The 14862-nt window shown below is 40.6% G+C and overlaps 1 protein-coding gene across 3 annotated transcripts in view; it reads right to left on the minus strand.

Annotated features, from left to right (window-relative positions):
* The window catches only part of TBL1X (transducin beta like 1 X-linked), a 189456-nt gene that overhangs the window by 21899 nt on the left and 152695 nt on the right, over positions 1-14862 (minus strand). For all 3 annotated transcript variants that reach the window (XM_085052436.1, XM_085052426.1, XM_085052445.1), the window contains 3 exons: positions 14183-14328; positions 11175-11424; positions 5373-5505 (listed from right to left, as the gene is read on the minus strand). In XM_085052436.1, the coding sequence (XP_084908562.1) occupies positions 5373-5505; positions 11175-11424; positions 14183-14328 (529 nt within the window). The remainder of the gene's footprint in view (positions 1-5372; positions 5506-11174; positions 11425-14182; positions 14329-14862) is intronic.

Consider the following 14862-nt stretch of genomic DNA (forward strand, 5'->3'; position numbering starts at 1 on the left):
TTTTATACAAACAGTTGAACTGTAAAAGCAAACACCTCTCTGCCTGTGTCAGTAGCTCTGAGCTCTCCTGGGCCATGGCATGCCTGGGGAATGTACCTCATCTCCTGTGAACCTTTTGTGCCAAGCTGAGATGTGATGGCTGGCCAGGGTTTTGAACCCAGCTACTCCTGTACAGCCATTCTTTAATTTTTGAGACATATCTTTCACATTAATGATTAACAAATAATTCAGATCAGGGTAATTTTTGCCACCACAGAGCTGTGACTGTACTATAAAACCTTATTTCTTCAAAGGTCTGGAGAACTGACAATTTTGCACATGTTGGCTAGAAAATTAACAAAGTTAATCATGAGTCTCAGAAGTTAAGGAACATTTCTAATGGTGATAATTAACAATAATGTAACAAAATTCTTTAAAGGGCTGCTTCACTGGTTCACATGTTAAGTAGGAAATTCCTTTAGAGCTGGCTTCTCTGCTATATAAGACTCCAGGACAGTTCTGCCCTCATTGTAATCATCCATTTTATTACTGGACCCTGTGAATGAAGTACTCAGTCACTTGGCTATAAAATACAATATCCTATTTCCTAGTTCTAAAAGGGTTATGTTTTGTTTTTCAACAGTTTTATTTAGTCAGTTCTCTGGCAAGGCCTAGGCAATCTTATTTTCCAGTATTTTAATTTTGTTTTTCCCTTTTCTTCTTCCTAAGGGTACATAAGCTATTATGTGTCCCTGCAGAGAGGCTTTACAAGCCTACCAGTGTGCAGCAAGGGTATTTGTGTGTCTTCCCTTTTGTTGCTGGGGAAAAGCAAAAAAAAAAAAGAGTATTTTCTGCTCTGGAAAGTATTCTGATTTCTGTTGAATGATTCAGTGAACCCTGCCTTATTAGAGGACCATAGTTCAAGCACAATTCAGAAAGATATTTAATCTCCTTAGCCCACAGAAGCACTTCTATCTACATGATAAAGCAGCTCATTCCAACATGCAAGTCATGAACACTTGAGTAATAGGTATACTCCTCTGCACTGTGGTAGAGTACTGCCAAATTTTAGGAAGGCTAGTTCTAAAAGGATTTTATTTCATGCTCTCCTGCCCCAGTATGTTCATGAATCAAGGTGGACAAATGTTTGTGGAATTTAATTTGTGACAATAAAATCACCATTCTGTAACTGGGAGCACAGAGGTTGAAAGTGCTGCAGCTGAGTAAAGAATTTTGCAAGGTGGTTGTTGAACCTTGGTATTTCTAATCTTCACCTGCCAGTCTTAAAATTGCTGTTGTTTTTGAGACACAATATTGCTAATGAGTATTTAGTAATTCTGGCTCCAACAGGTTAGAGTTTTTATTATTTCATTTTAAAAGGTATTATTAAAAGCACAGAGGGAAGGAAATTCCTCATATTTTTTATGACACCTAACTTTTCCTTAATAAAGCAGGTCTCTTTAACTAAGTGCTTACTCTTCCTAGGCAGTCAGAAGAGTCTGATTAAGATCTCTACCCCACTGATTCTACAACGTTGCTCCCTGCTATAGGCTATTTCAGTAGAGTTCCCCTAAGAGCTGACCACTTTGCATTAATGGATTTGCTGCACTGAGAAAACCAGTCTCAATAGTTCCCTGCTAACCAATAAGCACTAAGATTTAGAAGAATTAATACCTGGCACTGACATAGAGGGGTGGTGTCTGAAATCAACACCCTGAACCTGCCAACTCAAAAGGATTATTCTGAAAGGTAATTTACAGTGGATCCTAAACCACTGATATGAGGAGTACAGTAACCTGAAGCATTATATAAAACCCAGAAATGATAACAGCAGATGGTCTAGAAACATCTTTTCTTGTTTCCGAGAGACACAACCATAACTGAGAGATCTCAGACAGCAGCTTTTACAGATAATTATTTTGCTGACTAGGGAGAGCAAAAGGTGCACGGAGCAGTTGGGAAGAGACAAGACACAGCCTCTGTGTGAGAGAGGCTGGCATAGATCAGCAAAGAAACCTACTGTTGGTTTTGGGACTGAGGCCAGGTCCCTCTGCTTCATGGCTACGCAAATTATTTCAAGGGCATGGCTGGATGTCACAGAACAGAACACACTCTTGGAAGCAGCAGTGGAACATGATGACAGAAACATCCTAAATCCAACTGGAAAAGCTTTTGGAGTTCAAGGCTCTAGCAGCCTTGACATTCACAGTCCATCCACTTCCACACAGGTAAATTTAAGCATGTTCAGAACACTCTGTGTCACTGGACCATGATGACCTGTGCAAGCAAACTGGCAGGTTATTCCCTGGGCAGATTTTGGCTTGTTTTAATTAGCACTCTTGCTCAGGGCTCCAGTGTTCTCTCTGAATAACTCCTGGCCATGGCTTGGTGGTTACAATGTCCAGAGATGATTCCCAATGTGCAGTTTGTTTGGCAGCCAGGGCAGTTTGCTAGCACAGACACCAGCCGTTCTGTGCCAGCTGGCTGCAGTGCCTAGGAATATTCCCAGGCATGGTTAGTTTACTAATGCAGATGCAGCTGTAATGGGTTTCTGCACTACACAGGGAACATAACCATCTGCAACAATTTAAATGCGTCATAAAATTAAAACTTAGACATTGGAGGATAACCAGTGGAAGAAATCAGTCTTAGGGCTTATGGCTGGGAATGGCCAAATCTTGAAATTTAACCAAGGACCTCCCTTTTAGGTATCTTTTCACCTGTCCAAAACAGTCTATGCCATTATTTGGTTTGGAATGTTGACTTCCTTCACAAAGGGCAGCTCAATCATCTTACATGGCTGTATGCACACACTTCACTGTATTATTATAATGCTTCTGTTCATGACATCTAAGCATTCTTCTCATAGGCATCTGGTGACAGTCACGCCTTTGATAGCCTTTACTGGTATTTCTAGTCTCCCCCATCCTCAGCTTTAAGGGTTATGTATGTGGTGGAGGAGGAAGAGCAGCTGCAGAATATATTTTTCTAGCTATTTGATCAGAGAAATTCTTGTCTCTGTTATATTTTGAAACAGCTTTTTGCAAAGCCCAAAGAGTATCTATTACTGTGCTAGTCTTCACACACCAGAAAATCAGCAACTGAGTAGATGTGACATTAAATATCAAAACCCCTTTCTCTCAGTGGGATAGTCAATAAATCTGGACACCAATGCTCCAGTTTTGGGTAATTCATTCTACATTTCTTTTAAACAGCTTGCTTCAGATTAGGTTCTGAACCTGCATAATTCTTTCAGTTCTTTGAGGATTACTTCAGGTTGCTGTCTGAACTCCTGCTGATAGAAAAATTTATTGCCTGTATAACAAGGCTTAAAGAAAACACTTTGCCATGAATTGAGATCCAATTAGTCACTTTATAAACAAAACAAATATGTTATTACTTCCTCTATTTAATAGCTACGTTTTGAAATGTATTTTTAAGATGGGTACAATCAAAAAGATGGGAAACCCAAAGAAAAGTACCAACTGGGCAGCACAATATGGCTGTTACAGAATCTAACAATTTGGTGTTCGTGCATCAGACTAACTGCAGTCTTCTTTTTTGAATCATTACTTTGCAAAGGGCAAACAGAACTGCAGCACACTAAAGATTTCAGGGAATTTCTCTCCCTTGTTTAACTGGCACTGTAGCACAGAGTTTACCTGTAGATAATAGCTTGCACTGTTATTATACCAGACATCTCAAAGGCTTCTTTGTGCAATGGCATAATCACTCACTCACTCAGCTCTCTTCCTTCAGTTTCACTTTCTTCTGTGCATTCTCTGCCATTTCAGTCACTAAGCTTTGACAAGTGCTGGCTGCTGCCTTACCAGAATTCCAGCTTCATCCCTACCTTGCTTCTTACAAGCAGGATAAAATCTGACCTAGATGCTCATGGATCCAAATTATTTGCATCCTCACTGCACAGCTATTAGTCTGACAAAAGCACATGATTGTACTTTGTAACCATACGTGTACCTATGGGCTTCCACACTCACTAGCAAAGCTCATTCAGAAAGAACTATTACACTGAAGGGTAAAGCTTAGTAATTGAAGGAGCAGTGAGAGGATATTCCTCTGGCTCAGATATCTGACTAATGGTTCTGATTATCATCCTCCAGGTTTACCTGAAGCTGTGTAAGACACCACTGTCCAGGGAAGCACCTACAAGTGCTTAGCACCCTGAGGCAAAGTTAAACACACACTGTGACACATACTCTGGTTTAATAAATGCTCCACCATTTAAACTCTGAACACCAGGACTGTGCACCATGGATCCTAGGGAAGCAGTCCAGTATGGCAAGCACTGACTTGCTTAAAATTGATAACTGAAGATACTTTAGATACTAAAAGTACTATCAGGCCTGGACATTCCAAAAACAAAGCATATTCAGCAGGATTCTGGTTTCTAAAATCTCAGGTTTTTGTGTGAAATTATTTTTTTTAAATTTCTATCTTCACTCTCTCGGACATCTGTGCTGTTTATCCAACGTGGAATTTATTTTATTTTTCTTTCCTATTTATAGTGTAACTCCTTGTTTTCATGTACTAAGTGAACAAAGGTAAGAACACTATTCTGATAATCTTGCAAAAAAGCTAGAAATAAAATAAGGACTCTCCTCTTCCTTGTGAGGAAAGTATCCTAATACTGCTAAGTAACTCTGACAGATTTACCTCCTCTCACTTTGATCACCTTTACTCTATGTTCCCAGTTAGACTTCCTAAATTTACTCTTCATATTAAGATTTAACTTTAAGCTTGAACACAGATTCCACCAATGCCTGCACGTAGCTCTCACGGCATGTTTACAACAGCCCTTCTGTTTGGATGAAAAGTGCTTTTTGTAAGTCAGTCTCCTGATTGTACCACTCACGATGCTGTGGTGGTTACTGCAGAGCAGTCCTGCAGAAGATAAACTGGACTCCCTTCCAATGACACTATAACATTCCCTCAAACCACCACTTACTTACTGTTCAGCTCACTGAACAAACTTAGGTTCAGTCTGAAGCCCCCATCTTCACACTGTTAAAAGAGCCCCATGGATGCCAACGACTTCGAGACCCCAGTGTGAACCAATAACTAGGAGCAGTAGATTAAATGAACTTCAAGTATTCTGAGAATTACCCAGAATTATTTTTAAAATATTTCTAAAAATTTGTGTGTAAAAATTCAGGGCCACAGAATGTGTTGCTTAAATGTACACATTCTTCATATTCGGCATCGCCTTGTAATTACTTAGCTGTTATACAGGTATGGAATTGCTGAAAAAAACCACTGCTGCAGGCTGATAAAACAGCTCAGAGAACACCCATTCACATCCCAAATACACTTGCAAGTTCTTGCATCTCTAAATGTTCTCTAGGTGCAGCAGCTGGTTTCAGTCACTATCTTACCCAGATGCTAGCAGGTCACTGACAGGGTTCCAGGCACAGATGAACACCTCTGATTCATGGCCCCGAAGGACTGTTGCTTTGTTAGGAGGAATTTCAACATCCCCGTCAATTTCCATTGGCTTTGAATGATTATCTGTAAGGAGATATAGCAGAATAAATAGTTTACAAGATGCAGTTAGGTCTGCTTTAAAAACATGCTAGCTATCCAAGGCCTAAAGCTTACAGCATCATATACACTATAATTAATATTCTGTGTTGTGTCACTGACAGTATTAGTCTATCTGCTTCTGCCTGGCGATTCAAATTTATAACATTTCCTCAAAATGCAGAGCTTTACAAAATATTTTGTATAAATCTACACAGCTTTTCTTCCCCAAAATACTCAGCATTTATTTCAATGTAGTTTTTCAAGGCTGGCTTCATTAAAAATCACTTACAGATTTATTAAAATAATTTAAACAAATAGCATAAAGCACTTACATTTTCTTACACAGTCTCCTGTAAGTAATATCTGTGCTACTCACAAACAAAGAATGTACTAAGCAGGGGCTTCCTTCCTGGAGCACGTCAGGAAAATGGTGAGTGATCACCTTCTCAAGGATATCGTAATACATACAAAGTTACCAAATGAGTCATAGATATATTTAACCTGCAACTTTGCGGTTCTTTGGACTGCAGTCTAAGTAAACTTGTTTTTATAAAGTTTTTTTACTGCCTTAAGCAAAAAAAAGTGAATTTAAAATAATGGATTTCTCTTAGTAACAACAATTTATTCCAACTTGCATCATGAACCATGTTTTTACTCCAGACTTTCTCTGCTTCTGTATAAATCTTCCTCATTAAGCTCTAGCTACACTTCCTGGCAGCAACACAAGATTGTTATCCTCTGCAAACAAGACACCAGCCAAGGACAGGTGACACACTGAAGCAGCAGACAGCAGATGCTACACACACAAGTGTGGCCCATTTTGCAGAAAGCACGTCCAAGAGTGGGTAGCTGGCAGCCTCCTGTCACCTAATCAATGCCTTGGCCAGCTGATCTGCTCTGACTGATCAAAATGCAAGTTCTCTTTCTGGGTTAAGTCTTTCAGTTAGTCATTCTTTAATCACATATGGAGATCCATAGGTTCACAAGTAGAATAATTATGCTCCCTTATTGCTGCATGTTTATGGCATATAAAATCAGCCATCTGTCCTGATACTCCAGCTCTGCTAAGCTATTGCCCATCAACTGGTGAAACAGACTGTGACATTGCACAACTGCCATAGGGAGGAAGATCTCCAGATTTCAATCCTTACCTGGCCTTTCACATCCCTGATTTGGCTCTGCCTAGCTTATGCTGAGTCACACAAGTAGCATTTCTCACTGCGTATTTGGTTAGCACCCTAAAACTATGTCTGTGCTACATCTAGGGCACAGATGGAATGGAATCTACATGAGTTACATGTATTAAACATGTATTAAAATCAGGAAACAACTAACAGTAGTTTCACAGCTTATTTCTAATTAAAAATATCGATATTTTTGATTACACTCACTACCTGTGGACTTGTTGCATAAACATTACAAATGTCTATTTGTAAAATCTATACCTATGCTGGTATAAGTCCCTTTATTCCAGGACTTGATAATTCCCTATGTGTATGACTACTAAAATTAATACTGCTGAAATATACCACTACTCAAGATTTAGCCCAACACCAGCACCTGGGATCTCTGATATTCCAAGCAGTCAGGCACTGAAGAGCAAAGCATTATTAAAACCCACCAGAAGATACAAGCCTAGAACTCAATCCTCTATTTCTCAGCACAGCACAGAACCACCATGCTTAAAGCATATTTTCATGAGAAAAACAGCAGCATGACAATGGCTATGCATTCATCTGTGTCCTGTTCACAGTGTGAGCTGGAAGCTGGGGGTAAACCAAGGAGATACTACAAGCACTTTAATTTGAAAAATTTAAATGAGATGCTACTCTTATGACATAGGATCCTACTGATACCTGCCTGGCTCTAAAAGCAGGGTTGCTTTTCGCTCTCCATTAAAACCAAGTGACAGGTGGGAAGCAGAATTACTCCTAGATCCCAGAGTCAAGAGGTACTATCAGAGCAAAGCCATCTGATACTCAGAAATACTTTTTGTTTGTACATGGCCAGATGGAGAAACCTAGACCCACACTTTGAATGTTATTAACTGCTGTGAAAGAAAACCCACAAATAGTCATGCTGTGTAAAAGAAACCTTGATTAGCTGATAACTGCATTAGTACATGCAAGACCAACTGGCCCCTGGGAGCAATGAAATACCTGCAGAACTATTTTGTATTGTCTTCCAGTAATGATTTTTATAGTACAGCTTTGGTGGTTCAGGAGAAAAGAGAGGGAAAGATGAGGAGTCTTTAATAAATAATTTGCAAATGTTCACATTTTATGTGTTTTCCTATTTGCATCAGTAGTCAGGAACATTCATATTTAGAGGGTTACTGTTCAGCACAAAACTTAAAACACCCCATTGAACAAACAGGACAGTTCATGCCTCTGTGATACTGCCTCAGGCTCTTATCATAGTCAGATACACTCTGGCAATATCTGGCTAATATGATTATGATAACAACAAAAAACTGCAGAAACCCCTGAGCACAAACCAGCACCCTCATAAGAGCAACAAGTTCCTTATGCAGCACGAGCTCTTGGGAGCCCTGGTCTCACCTGAAAATTTGGCTTTCCTATGGATGCAGCTACAGTGTGTGCATGGGGAATGAGAATAAACAGATAAGCAAGATGCAGTAACCATCAAGAACAGCCTTCTTTTGTGCTAAAGTACCTTCCAAGCAGAAAGCCCTCAGTTAAGATCTTATTTGCACAAACTTGCCCTGGGGGGTTCTCTGAAAGAGAAGGCATTTCTACCAAGTGCAGCAGAGCCTCAGGTGAAAAATGTAAGTCTGCAGGTCACATGCTGAAGGACTGTCCAAATGTTAACATAAAACATTTTCTAAAGGCCAGGGGATCTTTGCTTATAGTCTACACTATATTTTTTTTCCTCGAATGTATTAAAAATCCCAAATGACTGTAAATGAAAAGTCATATTACCCCGAAGTATTATGATAGGGGTTTTTTTGAATGTAAAAATAGTAATTCTAACACACTGGTGAGTAATACTATTTCCTCCAAATAAAAAAATACATATTTTTAAGATCTTATGAGTGCTAACCCTGTCTTTTCTTAGGAAATATGGTTGTTTTTTTTTAACTTAAATTTTTGAGAGGCCTTTCACTGAAGTTGTTCTTTATGGCTGTAGTTTTAATAAAGGAACAGGGCTTAGTCCTCTTTCCTCTTTCCAGAGCTTTATTTTTCTTAAAACCAAGCCAATCCTTGCAAATATAATGAAACAAATGACACTAAAAATATTTGAGTTGGAAAAAAATCCAAAGTTTGGCTCCACTTCTACATGCTGACTTTTATTTTTTCCTGTAACATTTAAAGTGACTTAAATCTGAGAACATTACTTGGGAAGCAACAAGGCAATGCAGTGATTTTTTTATTTAGTATTTCAACCTGCACTTCAAACTGTTGTTACTGTTTTCTGTTTCCTCTCTTTCTTAAATATATCATATTATATTGGTAATGCCACATACAAATATATACAATATTATAGTAAGTATTTTAAAACCTTTTTGGAAAGACTTAAGAGTGTCAGGGAGACCTCCATGCCAGAATAAATGCAAACTAGGTAATTTTTCAAAGACATCTCTTTCTCCTGCTCCACCCATCCCACCTTTTTATGACAGGCTGATATTTGGGTGACTTCCAGGTTATGAGTAAGGACTAGCACATTATTTAAACCTGTCCCAATATATGCCAGCTCTGTGGAATACAAAAACAGTAAAAACTGAGGTTTGGGAAGTTTCTCACAGATTTCATATCAGCAGTCTTTTCTACTCAGTAGGTCTCCCATGATCATTTTTTTCTCTCAGGAAAAGTCATACAGGACTTTTCCTCCTCAACATTCCAAGAAAAGGTCTGCAACTGTTTGTGTAAATCCTTCTATTAAAAATAGCTGTGAGAATTATTATTTTTTTAATTAGCAAATGTCAGATCTGAGAAATCAAGGCTTAAAGTGTGGCTATAAACCTGAACTGATCTTTAAGACTTTCCTTTTGTAAATACCATAGTACATATATTTCTTTGGATCAGAAGGAAATGTGTCTGAGTGGTTCTCTTTTAGTGATGAACTGATAATCAGTTTTCTGCCTTAAGAATTTGTATTTTTCTGGCCCTGAGACACCAAGACATTCCCCTAAAATTTTCACATATCAGCAGAAGAAATGTGTCAACCGAAAAAAGTCAGCATTTGATACATTTAATAGTACTTTCATTTCTGTTTGCACCCCTTCATGTATGAAATAAATTCAGTATCAAAGCAGAGGGTTATTTGAAAGCAAAATATAAGCAATCCTTAGTCTAAGAATAGATTAATATTTTTAAATGTTCAGATCTTTTTCACATTTACTTTCTCAAATAAAAGATGTAATCTAAATAATTTTATTTTTACTGGGGGAAACTAACCTGTCTAACTGGAATTCTCTGAACAAAAACCTGCGTTGAAATAATTTTTCTCACTGACCTACAGAAGAATCTGTTCAGATCAAAGGGAAGGTGGAGGCTGATAAAGGTATCTACAGTACAGAACTAATAAAATCTGTTGTATGACTACAGCCCTGACCTTGTCTAAGCCAAAGAGCTGTTGGGACTTCCTACAAAACCTGCCATGCATGTTCCTCTAGAATTTTCCTGGAAGACAACTGGGCAGCAAGGGCTGTTTTCAGAAGTCAGCCAGTATGCTAGTGGGCCTTGCACACAGCAACCAGAACCAGTAACCCCATCTGCCCCACGGTGTCAGCACAGTCATCAGGTCTAGTGACACAAGCAGGTAGGTCCCACTCCATGTTGGGTATGAGATACGAGAGCAATCTCCCTTAGTCACCCAGGAACAAAGGTGAATTCAGGGCTCCTGAGAACTACTGAGAAGCCTAAGGAAATCTCAGGGAGATAGGACCTTCAATTGGATACTTGCACTGGACTGTATCATTAAGCATGTGCTATTAAATAAAAGGCCAAGGAACAATTTTTCTCTGCGTCTTCAGCACAGGTTGGCTGCATCCAAGGTGTTTGCTGGGAATGGTCCTTGGCACATGTGCTTGGCAGTGCTGTTCAGGCATGGCTAGCTGGTATAGTCCAAACTGGGCTAACACCCATGACAGTAAGACTGTGGATGATCCTGTGCTTGGCCATACTGTACAAGAATGGAAGCTTGTACATGCCAAACTGGGCCCAGGACCATGCCAAGGCTATGGATGGTCACAGGACAGCTACTGCACAGGGCTACACACTGCTCACACACCATTTACACAACCAGGACTTGTAGGTCTTAGCCTCTCAACCCATCTCCCACCCAGCCTGGCTAAAATGACAGGCTTTGGCTACAGCCTAGAAGGCTGATAATAAAGTCTGGGTAGCCTGCTGCAAGGAGAGAGCATACAGCTCCACTTCTTGATCCTGTCTTCAACTTGTAGTTCTGAAGATATTTGAAATTTTCTGATTCTCTGAGACAGGTAAAACATGGCACTGTGATGTGAAACATCATTTTTACTCAGTAGTTTTTCTAGAAATGCCCCACCCTCATGAAATTATTACCCTCAGTTCTACCACCTAGCAAAAAGCACACCACCTTGCAACTGAGCACAAGAACATTAGGGAAACACGAACCGCCCAGCAGTGGCAGGCGGCTGCCTGTTGGCTTACTTATTGCATGTGCCCCATTCTCCTCTCCATTCACAGTGGCTTCTCCGTTCTTTGGTGTGTTCTGCTGGGAAACAGCAGTCGTCGTGGCTCCCGCCGTGGCCGCCGTGGCTGCTGCCGCTGCCGCAGCGCTGGCCTGCTGCTGCGCTAGCTTCTCTCGGAACGCTTGCTGCCGGGTCTGAACCACGTCAGGCATCACCGCGTCTATCAGAGACAGCGACTCTATCGGCCTGCCGTCGAACACTGTGCCATCCTGCAGGGAAAACAGCACAGGGAAACGCCAAGTTCAGCATCTGCACCACTCAGGGTGGCAAAGAGAAACAGAACGAGGTTGTGTGAAGATACTGTGCTTTGTGTTAACCAGTGGTGTCACAGGACTGTGGACTGCCTCTCTCTCAGATCCATGGTGGTGGTACTCATGGTCCACTCAGAAAGCTGACCAGTGAAAAAGCAATTTGTGGGAATTTTTATGGAAAGTTCAACCATATAAATGCTTTATAGATGCAAAAGACACTGTGTTAAAAAATATATCTGACTAATGACAGGAAGTTTCACTTTGTTTTCTGTTTAAAAAAAGAGTCATGGCTAAAGCCACAGCAAAGGCAAACAGGCTTTGGTTAAACTGTTTGTTTTCCTGCACTAGCAGGAGCATAGGAATGGAATGGAAGCAGATGATGCATAATGAACCTCAGCCAAAACATGATGTATGCACAAATTCAGTGGTTTCTTACACACTGTTTTTCAGCCCAGCACCACAAGTTGTAGCTGATTGTACAAGACAGACTCACCATTATTTTTCTTTTATTTATAATAGTTAGGACTTTCATTTTGATTTCTGTAAATTAGGCTTCAGCTTCAACAACTGAGTAAACTTTTAAGGGCTGTTTTTAAAGACTTAATACAAATTATATTGACTGAGCTTTTCTTCACTTTCATTTTCCTATTATCTTAAACATAGGGTAAGCTTTTAGTAGTCTTTGTAAAGTGCCATTTTGCCAGTGTTCTGCAAACTCCCTCCAATTCTTTGAAATAATAATGGTCCAAGGGTGAAAGATTGATTCTTGAGAAAGAGCAAGTATGAACAGGATATGGACAGATAATGCAGCTGGTAAGCAATATAATCTTTAACAGGTAAAAGCAATTAATAAAGAAAATGGTTGCTTGCCTGACTTGGTATGCTTCTGCTGAACTAGTTGTTGAATTATCCCTTATAATTACAATATTACGATAAGACATATTTGTTTCCTCATGGGGAAGAAAAAGAAGGAGACAGTCATTAGAGAAGAAAACATAATTCCTCTTTCTCCTCAACATTTTTTTATGTCTCTGCCAAAATTTATTTGAATCTTGACTCAAATCCTTGCTACACAATAAACAAAATGTTTGCCAACAGATTCTGACATCTTACATTTTCAACTGTAAACGTGCTCACTGGACTGTTTACAAGGCTGCCCCTTAACTGATACACAATAATTTTATACACACTAGCTTACAGGCTCACTGATTACTTGTCACTCTTAAGTAATACATATAGAAAAGTAACACACAGAGAAGCATCTGTCAGATGTAGCAAGAATGGCCTTTGCTTTGCTGTAACATACTTAACTATATGTATTTGAAGAGAATCATAGAATGGCTCAGGTTGGAAGAGAGCTTAAAGATTAAAAAGTTCCAACGTCCCTGTCGTGGACAAGGACACTTTCCACTAGACCAGGTTGCTCAGGGCCCTGTTCAATCTGAATCAAACCATGATGAGTGCAACATAAATCTTAATGGTGACAACAGGCATGTTTTCAGATTATTCTCATATTTTAGGGAAATTCTTGAAGCTGGGTAAGAGCAGACCCCAATGACCTGACCTGATAAAGGTGCTGTTCAGAGCTGCAAGTTTCTGTGTAGCTCCAATTTCAGGCATGGGGCAAAATGTTAAGCAGCAGCAAATTGAGACAGCTTCCTAACACTGGTTTGTTATTACAACTGCATCAAAGTGCAGTTTGGCATGAATGTCAAATGTCATTGCCCCAATTACAAAAAAACACATACACAACTCTTACACATGGTATTGAGTAATAAAAAACACACAGAATGTTTGGATAAAAAAAAAAAGTTTCCAAACTACACACTGCAAACAACACAGCCTTTCCTCTATTTTATATTCCTTTGTTCTCACCCATTCTGTTCACATGCTACATTCAGGTATAGAGGAAAAAGCAGTAGCTTTTTTGTATTAATATTTATTACAGATGTTTGTCAATCATAAATATCTATGATAAAAATCTTGTAAAGCAGTCCTTGCTTATCTGTCACGCTTCACTCCCTCTCAAAGCACCACGCCTTTAAGGTTGCCAGGGCAAAAACCCTGGCTTTTCCTACATCCCTTCTTTGTTTCCCCAGGCAGTTCAAGGAGAAGAGAGACACTTTGTGGCTGCTCATACAATCCCTACAGACAGCCTGTACCCCAGCCACAGCCAGAATTTACATGCACCTGTTTCACCATGTACATGATGCATCACCTCATATGACCTGAGCCAAAGTCACCGAAATCACTCTCCAGTGACCTCTGCAGATTTTTGATCAGGCTTCTCACGGCTTGTAAGCAGTGCTGCTTGCTAGGAGGTGTCAGAGGGTGAAGTTTTAACCGATGTTGTAGCTTTTTTCTTGCCATGTTCTGCTGTGACCTTGAAAATGCAAGACTGTAAACACAGGCACCTTTTCTTGTTTGCTGCCAGAACCTGTGCACCCTGGATTTGTTGGCTGGGGCGAGGGAAACACCACCAATATCCACCTAAGCAGCGCAGAGAGTGCCTCGATGCCACAGCTGAAAAACTGAAACACATCTGTCTCAGAGCTGTCTGGCTCTCTGCTGGGATGGGGAAAAGCATGAGGAATAAAATGGAACCAGATGAGGAGAAGCTGGGGAGTGGCTGTGCTGGGCTGGGCTGTGCTGTGCTGTGCTGCTCGGCACGTCCCAGGGTGGCAGGGCTGGCAGGGGTGGCAGGGGTGGTACTCACTTCGTTGATGCTGATCTCAGCCTCCACATACTGGAGCCCCTTCTGGAGGATGGAGATGAGTGCGGCAGGTGGCACTAGTGTTCCGTTGATGTTGGACTGGCTGATGTGGCTCTCGATACCGAAGGTAAAGGCCGAGTGGGAGAAACCTGAGAGCAGGAAAAGGAAGCCATGATATGAAATCTAAATGCACCAGTCAGATACACCTTCACGGTATAAAAATAATTCTGTCCTGAGATCTGAGAGACGCTGCTGTGTGAGCAGAAGGACGTGGGCTGGCTGCTCAGAGCTGGGGGGGTCAACCAGAGCCACCCTGGCCACCCATCCCCCTCCCCTGCACACAGGGGAAGCCATACAGAAATGGAAATGCATGCAGAGAAAAATAACTGCACTAACCGAAACAAAACCCCCAAAACACGTGGACACCAGCGATCGCCACCAGGGCAGGTCCAGCTAGAAGAAGTGCCTCAAATCTCCATTTCCCTTGCTGAGTTTCAGTGATGTGTGTTTGCTGAAGCTGCACACTTAAATCCCTACCAGCATGCAAGTTGTATAAAATCAAGGCATAGATGCAGCTGCCACAGGGGAGCCATTCCCTTATACCAGGGCAGAGATTTCAAATCCTCTCCTCATTTATTGCTCAGTACAATATGATGGGCAGAGCACTGCTGTTAAAATGTGAA

This window comes from Lichenostomus cassidix, chromosome 1, assembly GCF_008360975.1.
Source record: "Lichenostomus cassidix isolate B80296 chromosome 1, HeHo_3.0, whole genome shotgun sequence".
Classification (NCBI taxonomy): domain Eukaryota; kingdom Metazoa; phylum Chordata; class Aves; order Passeriformes; family Meliphagidae; genus Lichenostomus; species Lichenostomus cassidix.